General features: G+C 46.5%; 1 protein-coding gene across 1 annotated transcript in view; it reads left to right on the forward strand.

Annotated features, from left to right (window-relative positions):
- BABAM2 (BRISC and BRCA1 A complex member 2) overlaps window positions 1-16,506 on the forward strand; it is a 234,677-nt gene that overhangs the window by 10,309 nt on the left and 207,862 nt on the right. The window contains exons 4-5 of the mRNA XM_073671771.1: window positions 5,408-5,502; window positions 9,222-9,416. Of these exons, the coding sequence (XP_073527872.1) occupies window positions 5,408-5,502; window positions 9,222-9,416 (290 nt within the window). The remainder of the gene's footprint in view (window positions 1-5,407; window positions 5,503-9,221; window positions 9,417-16,506) is intronic.

Consider the following 16,506-nt stretch of genomic DNA (forward strand, 5'->3'; position numbering starts at 1 on the left):
CTGCGGCAGGATGCTGGAGGACTTACTGCAGCCTTTTACATTCTCCCTGCTGTGGCAGGATGCTGGAGGACTCACTGCAGCCTTTTACTTCCTCCCTGCTGCAGCAGGATGCTGGCGGACTTACTGCAGCCTTTAACTTCCTCCCTGCTGCAGCAGGATGCTGGCGGACTTACTGCAGCCTTTTACTTCCTCCCTGCTGTGGCAGGATGCTGGAGGACTTACTGCAGCCTTTTACATTCTCCCTGCTGTGGCAGGATGCTGGAGGACTCACTGCAGCCTTTTACTTCCTCCCTGCTGCAGCAGGATGCTGGCGGACTTACTGCAGCCTTTAACTTCCTCCCTGCTGCAGCAGGATGCTGGCGGACTTACTGCAGCCTTTTACTTCCTCCCTGCTGTGGCAGGATGCTGGAGGACTTACTGCAGCCTTTTACATTCTCCCTGCTGTGGCAGGATGCTGGAGGACTCACTGCAGCCTTTTACTTCCTCCCTGCTGCAGCAGGATGCTGGCGGACTTACTGCAGCCTTTTACTTCCTCCCTGCTGTGGCAGGATGCTGGAGGACTTACTGCAGCCTTTTACCTCCTCCCTGCTGATGTCCGCTGCAGAAGGAATTGCCAAAACAAGTAAAGGCGAGCCCAGTCTGTCTATAGAGCAACTTTGCTTGGTGAGAAAGTCTTGTGATCCCAGCAGCATCGGCAAGGATGCAAGCAGTGCATGGGAGTGAATGGGGTTTACAAATCATTCTCCCTTGCGGTGGCAGAAGTTTGGCTTCCTCTTCCTCTCACACATAAATGGTGGAATCTGTGGAGATGCCGTTAATGTCTATGGTGAGAAAATCCCTTTGCGGCATTTTGTAAGGAAGAAATATCCACACCTCCCCTCTGCTGCCGCGTGAAATGTTTTCCTGCCAGCCGCCCGCTGATCATCAGCACGTCACAGTAGCCGTGGGCTGTGCTGTGGAGCAGGGCAGATTAGCACGTTGTCCGGGGTGATTAGCGCTCTGGTATTGGTCATTTGCATGTAGTCCTCCTGATTAGCACCTTACCTGCCTCCAGCATGGAGCTGTGCGGCATGTCTGCAGACTGTTTGCAGCCTGTACTCCGCTGTGTGCAGCCGGGGACGGAGCTGCCGGGACCTCAGAGATGCTAATACTACAGAATGTCATGTCCTCTGGATGTAGCCTGATGTCGGCCCCCCGTGAAGCCCCCTGTGTTCTGGCAGCTCAGCCTTAACTTAGTGCAGCCCAAAATAGCAGTAATAACCAGGCACACAATGAGGGAGCTATTAACCAGCTGCGCCTGACATTTCTGCCAGTCCCAGCGACCTCCGCTCCCTGGTAAGTGCCACCTTCTCCATTTAGCCTTGTATGTGGGTTATCAGGCGCTGCCCCCACTGATTCTGTGCTCAGGAACCTCAGGAATTTACATTTCCCTCTGTTTTCCTTCATTATAACATGAAATATTCAATAATTCTATAATATCCCGTCTACAGATCAGATTAATCTCCAAAAGTCACTGTTAAACAGTCTCACCCTTCCTCTCCGCCCGCCTGGGATAGAACAGCTGCAACTTTGGGACTTCCAGGGCCAACTACCTCAACCATTGGCCCCCCGCTTCTGGCATGCCCCCACAGAGAGGAGGTAGCGGCAAGCTTAGGAAGCTGACACTCCATCGATGTACAAGGCCAGGAGACCCGAGGGTCCCACCCTGACCGCTCCGAGAGTTTCCATGGGGCCAGATGACCGGCAGGTCCCAATCTGGCTTCTTTAAATGTCTCCAGGGGTTCCAGGCGACCGGAGGGTCCCACCTGGCAACCCCAAACAACATATCCATGGGGCAAGGTGACTTCATGATCCCCACATGGTCTCCCCAAATGTATTCATGGGCTCTCTGATGGTTAATGGAGCAGATCCGTATCTTTCCAGTCAGGGCCGATACCTTTAGGCCGGAATCATGTAGAATCCAAATATGTGTCTCTTTGGTTAAAGCCATGCTACCAAGCTGATGGTCTGAGAGAGTCTGATCTTTTATTCTCTTTTCAGCAGGATAGAAAAACCCTTTTTATATTTACATACGTGGCTAAGGTCATCAGTCACAAGTTGGGGGAACGGGCAGCGCTCAGGTCTCATTGTTTGAGCATTTAATGATTTTGCGTACTTTGTCCTCCTGTCTTGTGAGTCAACAAACCACAGGGTTCACACAAAGTTTAATGAACATATTTAGCAAACATTCATTGTTCACAGACCCAAGAGGAGACAACAATCAGGGTTATACAAATAACCGTTTGTCCTTCTTGACCAGCCACAGAAATACACATACATTTACAAGTCAACACAAAGATAACAGTGTATTTTGTCTTGACTTAACATATCTAGACGTCTGGTTGATTAAAATGATAAACTTTATCGTCACAATGACATTACTTATCCTGCATTATACTCCAGAGCTGCACTCACTATTCTGCTGGTGCAGTCACTGTGTACATACATTACATTACTGATCCTGAGTTACATCCTGTATTATACTCCAGAGCTGCACTCACTATTCTGCTGGTGCAGTCACTGTGTACATACATTACATTACTGATCCTGAGTTACCTCCTGTATTATACTCCAGAGCTGCGCTCACTATTCAGCTGGTGCAGTCACTGTGCTGGACCTATTGATGGCATTGCTCTTTTTCCAGCTGACTTCTGCTATGGGGGCACAGTCGGGTGATCTTCCCCTCCATATTGTCTATTTGGTCGACCTCTGCAGATTTTGCCATCTTACATCTATCTTGAGCGACCACACTTAGGCTGTGTTCACACATGTCGGGTTTTGCAGCGTATTTTGCTGCAGATTTTTTATGCAAGTTTTCAGCTGCGTTTTACAGCACCAGCAAAAGTCTATGAGAAACCAGAATTCTCTGTTCACACATCGTGGGGTTTTTTGTTGTTGTGTATTTTGTGCCTCGGTTGGGTTTTTGGAGATTAGAGCGTTTCACTTCTTTCAGCGTTTTTTTCACCCATAGGAAATAATGGGAGGTGAGAAAAACGCACCAAAAAACGCAGTTATGTTTTTTTCAGCTTTTTTTCAGCATTTTTGATGGCAAAATAGAACGGGGTTCTTTTTTTTCACAGAACTTTATGTACACGCATAAATAGAGACAGAAGGACAGTGAAAAAAAAACGCATCATTTGACGCAGCTGATTTTCTGCCAGAAATCAGTTTTGCTGCATATTTTTAACTGAAAAAAAACACGTGTGAACATAGCCTGACAGCCTTTATCAAGCTCTGTAGCTGCACTCACAATTCCCAGTACTTCAGAGCTAAAATCTTCGCGCGACGCTGTTCCTTGTCTGCACAGGGCCTGATCTGGAGACTTGCATTCTCATCAGTGTCGTTTCACCCCGGTGCCTTCGGCTGCTCCGGTGTCGGTGTAAACTGACTGTTGTCATTTTGGATGTTGCACTTTCTAGATAACGACTCCCACCTTCGTTTGGTTTTGTTTCCTGGGGTCCGGTGTCTTGGATGTCAGCGTGGTCCGACCTGTCATGTTTTGGCCGCAGCTTCCTTTACGGTTTTCTTGCGCTCTCGCTCTCTGGCAGCCGCTGACTTCGCTTTATCTTTAACACATTAATGTGGTGAGGAGAAGATGTATCTGATCATCCTCAGGAAGTCTTCTGCTGCTTGCACCGGCACGGTGCAGATTATCTCCCTACTGGTAGCTGCAGACAGTCAGCGTCTCGTAGAGGACGGGAGTTAGATTAGATATTTAACTGAAGATTGACTTTGTGATAAGAGAATTACTTCTCAGTCACGTATAGCAACTCGGGTACCAACATGGCCGAGAAAGAGTCCTTGTCCACCACAGTCCAGAATGCTGAAATCGTGGTACCTTTCCCTGCCCACATAGCATTGCCTCATTTGCTTCTGCTATAGCGGTGCCAAACTCTCTGGCCCACGGTGGTGCCAAACTCACTGGCCTACGGCGGTGCTAAACTCTCTGGCCCACGGTGGTGCCAAACTCACTGGCCTACGGCGGTGCTAAACTCTCTGGCCCACGGTGGTGCCAAACTCACTGGCCTACGGCGGTGCCAAACTCTCTGGCCCATGGTGATGCCAAACTCACTGGCCTACGGCGGTGCTAAACTCTCTGGCCCACGGTGGTGCCAAACTCACTGGCCTACGGCGGTGCCAAACTCTCTGGCCCATGGTGGTGCCAAACTCACTGGCCTACGGCGGTGCCAAACTTTCTGGCCCACGGCGGTGCCATGTTTGTTGGCTCACAGTGGTACCAATCTTGCTGGCCCATGGCGGTGCCACTTTATCTTCTCATTTAACATACTACGCTGGAGTTAGACGTAGAGATGCTACTTCTGTCCACAATTGTTCTATGTACTCCCAACATTCTGAAATCAAAAATAAATAGTACACCTCTGCTTCCAACTCTAAAGTCCTTCTACTTCTTTGCCGCCCCCATTGCATTGCCACTTTACCTGCCCCATATCGCTGCCACGTTTCTTTCCTGGCTCCCTCATTTTAGTGCCACCCTTGCAGCACCCAAAGCGCTACCTCATTGGAATCTCACACAATAATGTAACTTTTTTGCTTTTTTCACCATTGGCCCCCTTATTGCAGTACAACTTTTTGCTGGCTCCATAGCAGTGCCACCGTGACTTTTCACACAACAGTGCCACTTATGCTTTTCATATATCCGTGGCACTTTGGCTTTTGTCACTTTCCTCCATAGTGGTGCCACACTTGCGTACCCCATAGCGGTGCCACTCTTGCATACCCCATAGCGGTGCCACTCTTGTTGGTGCACTCTTTGTAGTTCCACTTTTGCTGTCCTCATAATGGTGTTTAATGACCTTCTCACACTACTATGGCATTTTTGCTTTCCCTGTAATGGTGCCACTTTTGCACCTGGACAAAGCTGATTTCAAAGTGTTCCCTTATTGGGACCCTCTGCAATCAACAGTAATCAATGGGGAGACCTGGCAGCAAGTGTTAACATTCCCTGCAGCTCCCCCACAGGGAAAATGAAGTATTACACAGTGGCCATTCATATAAACAGGTGCAATACCAGACGTCAAGATTAAAAACGGCTTAAGGATGCAACTAAGCTGAGCATTGAGTCAACACTATTTATTTTTATTATTATTTTAGAATTTCTAATTTTATGCCATCCGTAATCCTATTAGATGCCGCAAAGTTGGGTCCATAGAGGATAAACTGCCGTAATGGGATGTATGTCCCGTCCTGGCCTGTACAGCCCAGCAATTCTTGGCAGATACAGCAACTGTCATGAAGGGGTTAACGTTTGCTGCATTGATCACTCCAAAGTTTGGTTTTGCTAGAAATTCTGTAAATTTGGTTACGGGTGCGTCGCTGTTCTTGATAATGATGGTGCCTGGTTTTATAGGGGACATCCTGTTCAATGCCCAGTACCCAGAATTACCTCCTGATTTCATCTTTGGGGAAGATGCAGAATTTTTGCCTGAACCCTCCGCGCTGCCGGTAAGTTTTAACTTTTATATGTGCAAATTTATTCAGGTGTTTCTCGATGATTGATGCATCTTTACATTTAGTGCTTCTGTCTTGAAAGGTTTCTCCAGATTTTACGACCCTCCTTCTATTTTAGGGAGAATCGTGACTTTGCAGCTTTTTTTTTAAAAAATTGTAATTCATCAATCTTCACCTATTTGCATAACTAACCATGTCCACGTTTCAGTCACGCGCGTCGGGAGGTGAAGGCGCGTCGCGCGCGTCGGGAGGTGAAGGCGCGTCGGTAGGTGAAGGAGCGTCACGCGCGTCGGGAGGTGAAGGAGCGTCACGCGCGTCGGGAGGTGAAGGAGCGTCACGCGCGTCGGGAGGTGAAGCGCGTCGGGAGGTGAAGGAGCGTCACGCGCGTCGGGAGGTGAAGACGCGTCACGCGCGTCGGGAGGTGAAGGCGCGTCACGCGCGTCGGGAGGTGAAGGCGCGTCACGCGCGTCGGGAGGTGAAGGCGCGTCACGCGCGTCGGGAGGTGAAGGCGCGTCACGCGCGTCGGGAGGTGAAGGCGCGTCGGGAGGTGAAGGAGCGTCACGCGCGTCGGGAGGTGAAAGCGAATCTCTCCTCAGTAATCATGACATAAGCAATGGCTGTAGTACACAGTCAGAGCTCTTACGTCAGTCACCTATAACCTCTGCTACATGACCCCTTGAAAGCTACGGTCAGACTTTGAAAATCCACTGCCGCCTCCTGCTGTTCCCCGCAAGTGTTTGTTTGCAGCGGTCACATCTGCCTACAGCGTGCGATCTCTGTAGCCAATCAGAAAGCTCACAGTGATGACAAGGTAGTCAGATGAGGCAAGTGATTGGCTGCAGGGGGTAATGTGTTTTCAGTGGAATGTGACCGCTGCTGCCCTGTAAACAGAAGTGGACGAGGAGCATCACTGGATAAGTAATGGTAATGTTAAAATATTACTTGCCTTTGCCCAAATATTATCTGATAATTGGCAAATACTGTAAAATTAGCGTCTACAGATATTAAATAAATCGGCCACACCGCGCGACGCAGAGTTATAACCGCCATAATGCAAAGTGGAAAATTCAATATTTTTTCCTTTTTGCTATTTTTTCTCTAACCCCCTCTGAAGGGGTTAAGTGACAGGGGAGCCGTCAGTTTCCGATTTACTGTACATGTCCCCGCTCCGTGATGTGGGCAGCCTACAATGTCCTCATACTTCGGGGTTAATGATTCTCCGGCCCCGTGACTCATGGGCCGATGACATCACTCCCGGATGACTCACGCGTTGTGTAATTGTGATCGCGCTAACCGAGAACACAAACAGCCGTACTACAAATAGACAGATGTCAGAGTGACGCGCTCGGCCCCGGCTGCCGGAAATGGCGCCTTTATCATCTGACTGAATGGAAAAGAGACGATCTGCCATTCATCAATACATTCCAGGCTTCCTATACAATACACCCCCAGACATCGAGAAAAGAGTGCAAACCCACTCATCTCCGCACCTTCCCCGGGTACACCGCCAGCCTGCATAGTACCGCCATATATGATTGTATCTATATAGTCTCATCATCCAGAACCAATGAGGACTAAGCACCTATCACCCATCTTCATCACATGTGCTTCCATCCACCAGGAATATTCACATCCGAGCTCAATGAATGGTCCTCAGTTACATCGTAAAGACGTGTCATTATATAGATTTTATTATAATGTTGTAGTATAATGCTGCCCAATAATACAACTACTATAATACTGCCCCCTATGTGCAAGAATATAACTACTATAATACTGCTCCCTATGTACAAGAATATAACTACTATAATACTGCCCCCTATGTACAAGAATATAACTACTATAATACTGCCCCTGTATAAGAATATAACTACTATAATACTGCTCCTATGTACAACAATATAACATCTATAATACTGCCCCTATGTACAAGAATATAACTACTATAATACTGCCCCCTATGTACAAGAATATAACTACTATAATACTGCTCCTATGTACAAGAATATAACTACTATAATACTGCTCCTATGTACAAGAATATAACTACTATAATACTGCCCCTATATACAAGAATATAACTACTATAATACTGCTCCCTATGTACAAGAATATAACTACTATAATACTGCCCCTATGTACAAGAATATAACTACTATAATACTGCTCCTATGTACAAGAATATAACTACTTTAATACTGCTCCTATGTACAAGAATATAACTACTATAATACTGCTACTATGTATAGAATATAACTACTATAATACTGCTCCTATGTACAAGAATATAACTACTATAATACTGTTCCCTATATACAAGAATATAACTACTATAATACTGCTCCTATGTACAAGACTATAACTACTATAATACTGCTCCATGTACAAGAATATAACTACTATAATACTGCTCCATGTACAAGAATATAACTACTATAATACTGCTCCCTATGTACAAGAATATAACTACTATAATACTGCCTCCTATGTATAAGATTATAGCTACTATAATACTGCCCCTATGTACAAGAATATAACTAATATAATACTGCCCCCTATGTACAAGAATATAACTAATATAATACTGCCCCCTATGTACAAGAATATAACTACTATAATACTGCCCCCTATGTACAAGAATATAACTACTATAATACTGCCCCCTATGTACAAGAATATAACTACTATAATACTGCCCCTATGTACAAGAATATAACTACTATAATACTGCTCCATGTACAGGAATATAACTACTATAATACTGCCCCCTATGTACAAGAATATAACTACTATAATACTGCCCCCTATGTACAAGAATATAACTACTATAATACTGCCCCCTATGTACAAGAATATAACTACTATAATACTGCTCCATGTACAAGAATATAACTACTATTATACTGCTCCTATGTACAAGAATATAACTGCTATAATACTGCTCCTATGTACAGGAATATAACTACTATAATACTGCTCCATGTACAAGAATATAACTACTATAATACTGCCCCCTATGTACAGGAATATAACTACTATAATACTGCTCCATGTACAAGAATATAACTACTATAATACTGCTCCATGTACAAGAATATAACTACTATAATACTGCTCCTATGTACAAGAATATAACTACTATAATACTGCTCCCTATGTACAAGAATATAACTACTATAATACTGCCTCCTATGTATAAGAATATAACTACTATAATACTGCCTCCTATGTATAAGAATATAACTACTATAATACTGCCCCTATGTACAAGAATATAACTAATATAATACTGCCCCCTATGTACAAGAATATAACTACTATAATACTGCCCCCTATGTACAAGAATATAACTACTATAATACTGCCCCTATGTACAAGAATATAACTACTATAATACTGCTCCATGTACAGGAATATAACTACTATAATACTGCTCCTATGTACAAGAATATAACTACTATAATACTGCTCCATGTACAAGAATATAACTACTATTATACTGCCCCTATGTACAAGAATATAACTACTATAATACTGCTCCATGTACAGGAATATAACTACTATAATACTGCTCCTATGTACAAGAATATAACTACTATAATACTGCTCCATGTACAAGAATATAACTACTATTATACTGCTCCTATGTACAAGAATATAACTGCTATAATCCTGTTGTTTTGTACATTATTTCTTATTTCTGACACTTCTAGAGTCTGGCAGGGTGGGACGCCTCGGACCCGGAGTGCCTCCTACAGGTGGTGAAGGAGCTGGTGCAGCAGTATCACCAGTACCAGTGCAGCCGCCTGAGTGAGAGCTCGCGCCTCATGTTTGAGTATCAGACGTTACTGGAGGAGCCTCAGTACGGGGAGAACATGGAAATCTTCGCGGGGAAGAAAAATAATTGGGTAAGAGGAATGTGCCACTATGTGACGTAGATCTGATTTATGCTCTGCCCCATATTCCTGGCTCTGTTCTGTTCTGGCACATGCGGTTTCTTGTTGATGGTCCTGTTGACTCGGCCTCCTCACCTTGGCCGTGTCTCTGAGCACTGAACACCTTGTTCTTCTGTGTCTTGCTCAGTGGTGGTCGGGCTCAGCCTCCTCACCTCGGCCGTGTCTCTGAGCACTGAACACCTTGTACTTTTGTGTCTTGCTCAGTGGTGGTCGGGCTCAGCCTCCTCACCTCGGCTGTGTCTCTGAGCACTGAACAACTTGTACTTCTGTGTCTTGCTCAGTGGTGGTCGGGCTCGGCCTCTTCACCTTGGCCGTGTTTCTGAGCACTGAACACCTTGTACTTCTGTATCTTGCTCAGTGGTGGTCGGGCTCGGCCGTGTCTCTGAGCACTGAACACCTTGTACTCCTGTGTCTTGCTCAGTGGTGGTCGGGCTCAGCCTCCTCACCTTGGCCATGTCTCTGAGCACTGAACACCTTGTACTTCTGTGTCTTGCTCAGTGGTGGTCGGGCTCAGCCTCTTCACCTTGGCCGTGTTTCTGAGCACTGAACACTTTGTACTTCTGTATCTTGCTCAGTGGTGGTCGGGTTCAGCCTCCTCACCTCGGCCATGTCTCTGAGCACTGAACACCTTGTATTTCTGTGTCTTGCTCAGTGGTGGTCGGGCTCAGCCTCCTCACCTTGGCCATGTCTCTGAGCACTGAGCACCTTGTACTTCTGTGTCTTGCTCAGTGGTGGTCGGGCTCAGCCTCCTCACCTCGGCCATGTCTCTGAGCACTGAACACCTTGTACTTCTGTGTCCTGCTTAGTGGTGGTCGGGCTCAGCCTCCTCACCTCGGCCGTGTCTCTGAGCACTGAACACCTTGTACTTCTGTGTCTTGCTCAGTGGTGGTCGGGCTCAGCCTCCTCACCTCGGCTGTGTCTCTGAGCACTGAACACCTTGTACTTCTGTATCTTGCTCAGTGGTGGTCGGGTTCAGCCTCCTCACCTCGGCCATGTCTCTGAGCACTGAACACCTTGTACTTCTGTGTCTTGCTCAGTGGTGGTCGGGCTCAGCCTCCTCACCTCGGCCCTGTCTCTGAGCATTGCGCGCCTTGTACTTCTGTGTCTTGCTCAGTGGTGGTCGGGCTCAGCCTCCTCACCTCGGCCGTGTCTCTGAGCACTGAACACCTTGCACTTCTGTGTCTTGCTCAGTGGTGGTCGGGCTCAGCCTCCTCACCTCGGCCGTGTCTCTGAGCACTGAACACCTTGTACTTCTGTGTCTTGCTCAGTGGTGGTCGGGCTCAGCCTCCTCACCTCGGCCCTGTCTCTGAGCACTGAACACCTTGTACTTCTGTGTCTTGCTCAGTGGTGGTCGGGCTCGGCCTCCTCACCTCGGCGGTGTCTCAGAGCACTGAACCCCTTGTACTTCTGTGTCTTGCTCAGTGGTGGTCGGGCTCAGCCTCCTCACCTCGGCCATGTCTCTGAGCACTGAGCACCTTGTACTTCTGTGTCTTACTCAGTGGTGGTCGGGCTCAGCCTCCTCACCTCGGCCGTGTCTCTGAGCACTGAACACCTTGCACTTCTGTGTCTTGCTCAGTGGTGGTCGGGCTCAGCCTCCTCACCTCGGCCGTGTCTCTGAGCACTGAACACCTTGCAGTTCTGTGTCTTGCTCAGTGGTGGTCGGGCTCGGCCTCCTCACCTCGGGCGTGTCTCTGAGCACTTAACCCCTTGTACTTCTGGCCTCCAGGGAGACTGCGGCTCTGGGATATGGCAGCACTGGAGGATATCGGCTGCCGGTCGCTTCTCATCTGATTCTTCTTGTGTCTTTTTCTCTTGGTTTTTGCTCCTGGTGATTATATTATTATTATTATTATTATTATTATAATTATTATTATTTGCTGTGAACCTTTTGCTGTTCTGTGATCGCCCCAATATCTGACAATCTCAGGAGCGGCCTCCTCTGGAGACTGGGGACAATCTGGGACTTTTTAAAGTCAGATAAATCTATTTTTTTTGGTCCATTTTGCATTAGGAAAACAAGCTGTTAAATAATTTTTACACCCTGATAAAGGGTGGGGCATCCTGAGGCCACACCCCCTCATTACATAAATTCTAGTGATGAGCGAGTATGTTCGGTTAAGCCTTTCGGCGAGTATGCTTCTGCGAGTACCGAGTATCTTCAGGGTACTCGGTGATTTGTTTGAATCGCTCCCGTGTGCATGATCTGCGTCTGTTTGACAGCTTTAATACATGTGAGGATTTCTTGTTTCTTACACATTCCTCACATGTAATAAAGCTGTCAAACAGTCGCAGATCATGCACACGGGAGTGATTCAAACAAATCACTGAGTACCCTGAAGATACTCGGTACTCGCAGAAGCATACTCGCCGAAAGGCTTAACCGAACATACTCACTCATCACTAATAAATACACATCACCTCATCTGCATCATCCAGTCGGCGTACAGGTTTATACAGCTCAGAGGTGGAAAATCTGCATCAAAATAATATGGTCAAATTACTCACTGCCTAATAATTTTGCACACAGTGTATGCAAACACACAGCTCTGCTACATACACTCACAGTATACACAAACAAACACCTGTGCAACATATACACCGTGTACACCAACACAGTTCTGCTACATACATACACAGTGTACACAACACAGCTCTGCTACATATACACAGTGTACACCAACACAACTCTGCTACATACACACAGCGTACACAAACCCACAGCTCTGCTACATACACACTAACTGTACACAAACACACAGCTATGCTACATACATATAGTGTACACAAACACAGCTCTGCTACAGATACACAGTGTACACAAAAAAACAGCTTTGCTACATACACACACACACAGTGTACACCTACACACAGCCCTGCTACATAGTGTTGCTGCACCCACAGCTCTGCTACATACACACACAGTGTACACAAACACACAGCTCTGCTACATACATACACAGTGTACACAAACACAGCTCTCCTACATACATACACAGTGTACACAAACACAGCTCTGCTACATACATACACAATGTACACAAACACAGCTCTGCTACATACATACACAGTGTACACAAACACAGCTCTGCTACATACATACACAGTGTACACAAACACAGCTCTGCTACATACATACACAGTGTACACAAACACAGCTCTGCTACATACATACACAGTGTACACAAACACAGCTCTGCTACATACATACACAGTGTACACAAACACAGCTCTGCTACATACATACACAGTGTACACAAACACAGCTCTGCTACATACATACACAGTGTACACAAGCAAAGCTTTGCTACATACACACAGCATACACAAACCCACAGCTTTGCTACATACACACACTGTACACAAACACACAGCTATGCTACATACATATAGTGTACACAAACATGGCTCTGATGCCAGGGCTGTGGAGTCGGAGTTGTGGTGTCGGAATCAGAGTCGGTATAAAATGGACCAACTCCTAAAATATATAATAAATTGGGTGCAGTAGTTCAATGCAGTTTGTGGGGAATATTTTTTCATAAGAATTTGGGAAAGTTCTGAAATGTCCTATAAATGTCTGTCCTATTCCTGATCTAAGGGTCTAGACTTTTATCTGAGATGAATCTGTGCTACAGGAAATGTATCACTTAAACATGAGCCATGTATGAGGGAGTCGGAGTCGGTGTCATGGAAATTGAGGAGTCAGAGGTTTGGCTTACCAACTCCACAGCCCTGTCTACTACACAAACACACAGCGTACACAAACACACAGCTCTGCAACATACTCACACAGTGTACACAAACACACAACCCTCCTACATAGTTTTGCTGCACACACAGCTCTACTACGTTCAAACAGTGTTGCTGCACACACAGCTCTGCTATGCACAAACAGTTTTGCTGCACACACAGCTCTGCTATGCACAAACAGTGTTGCTGCACACACAGCTCTACTGCGTACAAGCAGTGTTGCTGCACGCAGCCCATAGCTGTGCTACATACACGTAGCACATATACAAGCGCATAGCTGTGCTACATACACACACAGTGTTACTGCAAACACAGCTCTGCTACATATACACACACAGTGTACACAAACACACAGCTTGCTACACACACAGCTCTGCTACATGCACACACAGCTCTTCTACATGCACACACAGCTCTTCTACATGCACACACAGCTGTTCTACATACCATTCCTTGCAGGCATATCAGTGATCACATGACCTGAAGGGTCTTTATTCCTTTCCTGCCCTCCACTGATCAGATTGATCAGTGTGGGGCAGGAGGCGAGATCAGTTCTCTCAATGATTGGGCCGGACGCTGCGGCACTGTTCTCCATCATACCTGCCTCCGGACTATAAAACACACACATTTTTAGTAAGATTTATTCTTGTTAATGAGTGCATTTTATAGTCCACAAATCACAGTACGTTTTCTCTGGGACGCTGCGCATTTCAGGGTAAAGCATACCTGTGGCCATCGCTCTGTCCCGTTGCCCGTGGTTTGTGCTTCAGGAAGAATGAATCTACTGTCAGGTTCCTTTTTAAACCACACGTAAAACTGAAAAAATTAACAACAGTTTTGCCTTTTTCTCCATCCGCCGAAAAAAAAAAATATACAACTAAATTATATGTGGCCCAAAAAAGTTTAAAGTCACGTACCCCCCACCTCCCCAAAAAAAAACAGAAAACAATACAAACCTACGTATGGCTGCATCATCAGAACCATTGAGAACCTAGTCATGGCTTGTGGAATGAGCCGACAGAACTTTTTTTTATGGTCATGAAATGTGCCTGTACTCTACAGCAGTGGTATGTGTAGTTTATCACCTTAAAGGGGTTGTCCATGACTTGGACTCTGATGGTTCATCATCCTCATCATCATCATCATCATCATCATCATTATTATTATTATTATAGCACCATTTATTCCATGGAACTTTACATGTGAAAAAGGGATATACATAGCAAAAACAATTTCAAAAATCTTGAACAAAAACACAGCGGCAAACTGGTACAGGAGGAGCGAGGACCCTGCACGCGAGAGCTCACAGTCTACCAGGGATAGGTGAAGATACAGTAGGTGAGGGTAGAGCTGGTCGTGCAGTGGTATGGTGGAGCGGTGGTTACTGCAGGTTGTAGGCTTGTCGGAAGAGGTGGGTCTTCAGGTTCCTTTTGATGGTTTCCCCGGTAGGCGAGAGTCTGATATGTTGGGGTAGAGAGTTCCAGAGTAGGGGGGATGCGCGGGAGAAATCTTGTATGCAATTGTGGGAGGAGGAGATAAGAGGGGAGTAGAGAAGCAGATCTTGTGAGGATCGGAGGCTGCGTGCAGGTAAGTACCGGGAGACCAGGTCACAGATGTATGGAGGAGACAGGTTGTGGATGGCTTTGTATGTCATGGTTAGGGTTTTGAACTGGAGTCTCTGGGCAATGGGGAGCCAGTGAAGGGATTGACAGAGAGGAGAGACCGGGGAACAGCGGGGGGACAGGGGGATTAGTCAGGCAGCAGAGTTTAGGATAGATTGGAGGGGTGCAAGAGTGTTAGAAGGGAGGCCACAGAGCAGAAGGTTGCAGTGGTCAAGGCAGGAGATGATGAGGGCGTGCACTAGTGTTTTTGCAGAGTCTTTGCTGAGGAATGTGCGGATCCGGGAGATATTTTTGAGTTGGAGTCGGCAGGAAGTGGAAAGGGCTTGGATATGAGGTGTGAAGGAGAGATAAGAGTCCAGGGTTACCCCAAGGCAGCGAGCTTGTGGGACTGGGGAGAGTGGACCGCTATTGACTTTGATGGATAGGTCAGATGGGGGAGTTGAGTGAGATGGTGGAAAGATGATGAATTATGTTTTATCCATATTAAGTTTTAGAAATCTAGCAGAGAAGAAGGATGAAATAGCAGAGAGACATTGTGGGATTTTGGTTAGTGAGGAGGTGATATCGGGTCCAGAGAGGTAGATCTGTGTGTCATCAGCATAGAGGTGATAATGAAAGCCATGAGACTCTATGAGCTGTCCCAGGCCGAGGGTGTAGATGGAGAAGAGCAGAGGTCCTAGAACTGAACCTTGGGGGACACAGACAGATAGGGGGCGAGATGAGGAGGTGGTGTGTGAGTGGGAGACACTGAATGTCCGGTCTGTTAGGTATGAGGAGATCCAGGATAGGACCAAGTCTGTGATGCCGAGAGATGAGAGAGTCTGGAGTAATAGGGAATGGTCCCCTGTGTCAAAGGCAGATGACAGGTCTAGGAGGAGGAGGACAGAGTAGTGTCGCTTGGATTTGGCGGTTAGTAGGTCATTGGTGACTTTGGTCAGGGCAGTATCAGTGGAGTGATGCTTTCGGTAGCCTGATAGTAAACGGTCAAAGAGGAAGTAAGAGGAGAAGTGGGAGGACAGTTCAGAATGGACGTGTTGTTCCAGTAGTTTTGAGGCAAAGGGGAGAAGTGATATGGGGCGATAGCTAGTCATAGACGATGTGTCCAGGGAGGGCTTTTTGAGGATGGGTGTGATTGCAGCGTATTTGAAGCATGAGGGGAAGACACCAGTTGTTAGTGACAGCTTGAAGAGGTGCTTTAGAGTTGGGATGAAGAATGTGGGGAGGTTAGGGATGAGGTGGGACGGGATAAGGTAAAGTTTCACAGGTGGTGAAGTATGATTTGGAGAGTAAGGAGGAAAGTTGATCTTCTGTAATGGTAGAGAAGCTGGTTTTGGAGGAGGAGGAGGATTGAGTAGATATAAGAAGGGGCTGTGGGGACTTTAGGCAGAAGCTTTGTCTGATGGTGTCAATCTTCTTCTTGAAGAATGAGGCGAAGTCATCGGCTGAGATGAGAGGAGAGGGAGGAGGCTCTGGGGGATGGAGGAGAGAATTGAAAATGTTGATTAGCTGTTTAGGGTTGTGAGACAGGGAGGATATGAGAGATGTGAAGTACCGTATTTTTCGGACTGTAAGACGCACCAGACCATAAGACGCACCTAGGTTTTAGAGGAGGAAAATAGAAAAAAAATTTAAGCAAAAAATGTGGTCATGATGCACTGTTATGGGGGAGGGGG

The sequence above is a fragment of the Phyllobates terribilis genome, unplaced genomic scaffold (assembly GCF_046119375.1).
Source record: "Phyllobates terribilis strain yellow unplaced genomic scaffold, ASM4611937v1 Scaffold_3__8_contigs__length_932513732, whole genome shotgun sequence".
NCBI classification, from domain to species: Eukaryota; Metazoa; Chordata; class Amphibia; order Anura; family Dendrobatidae; genus Phyllobates; species Phyllobates terribilis.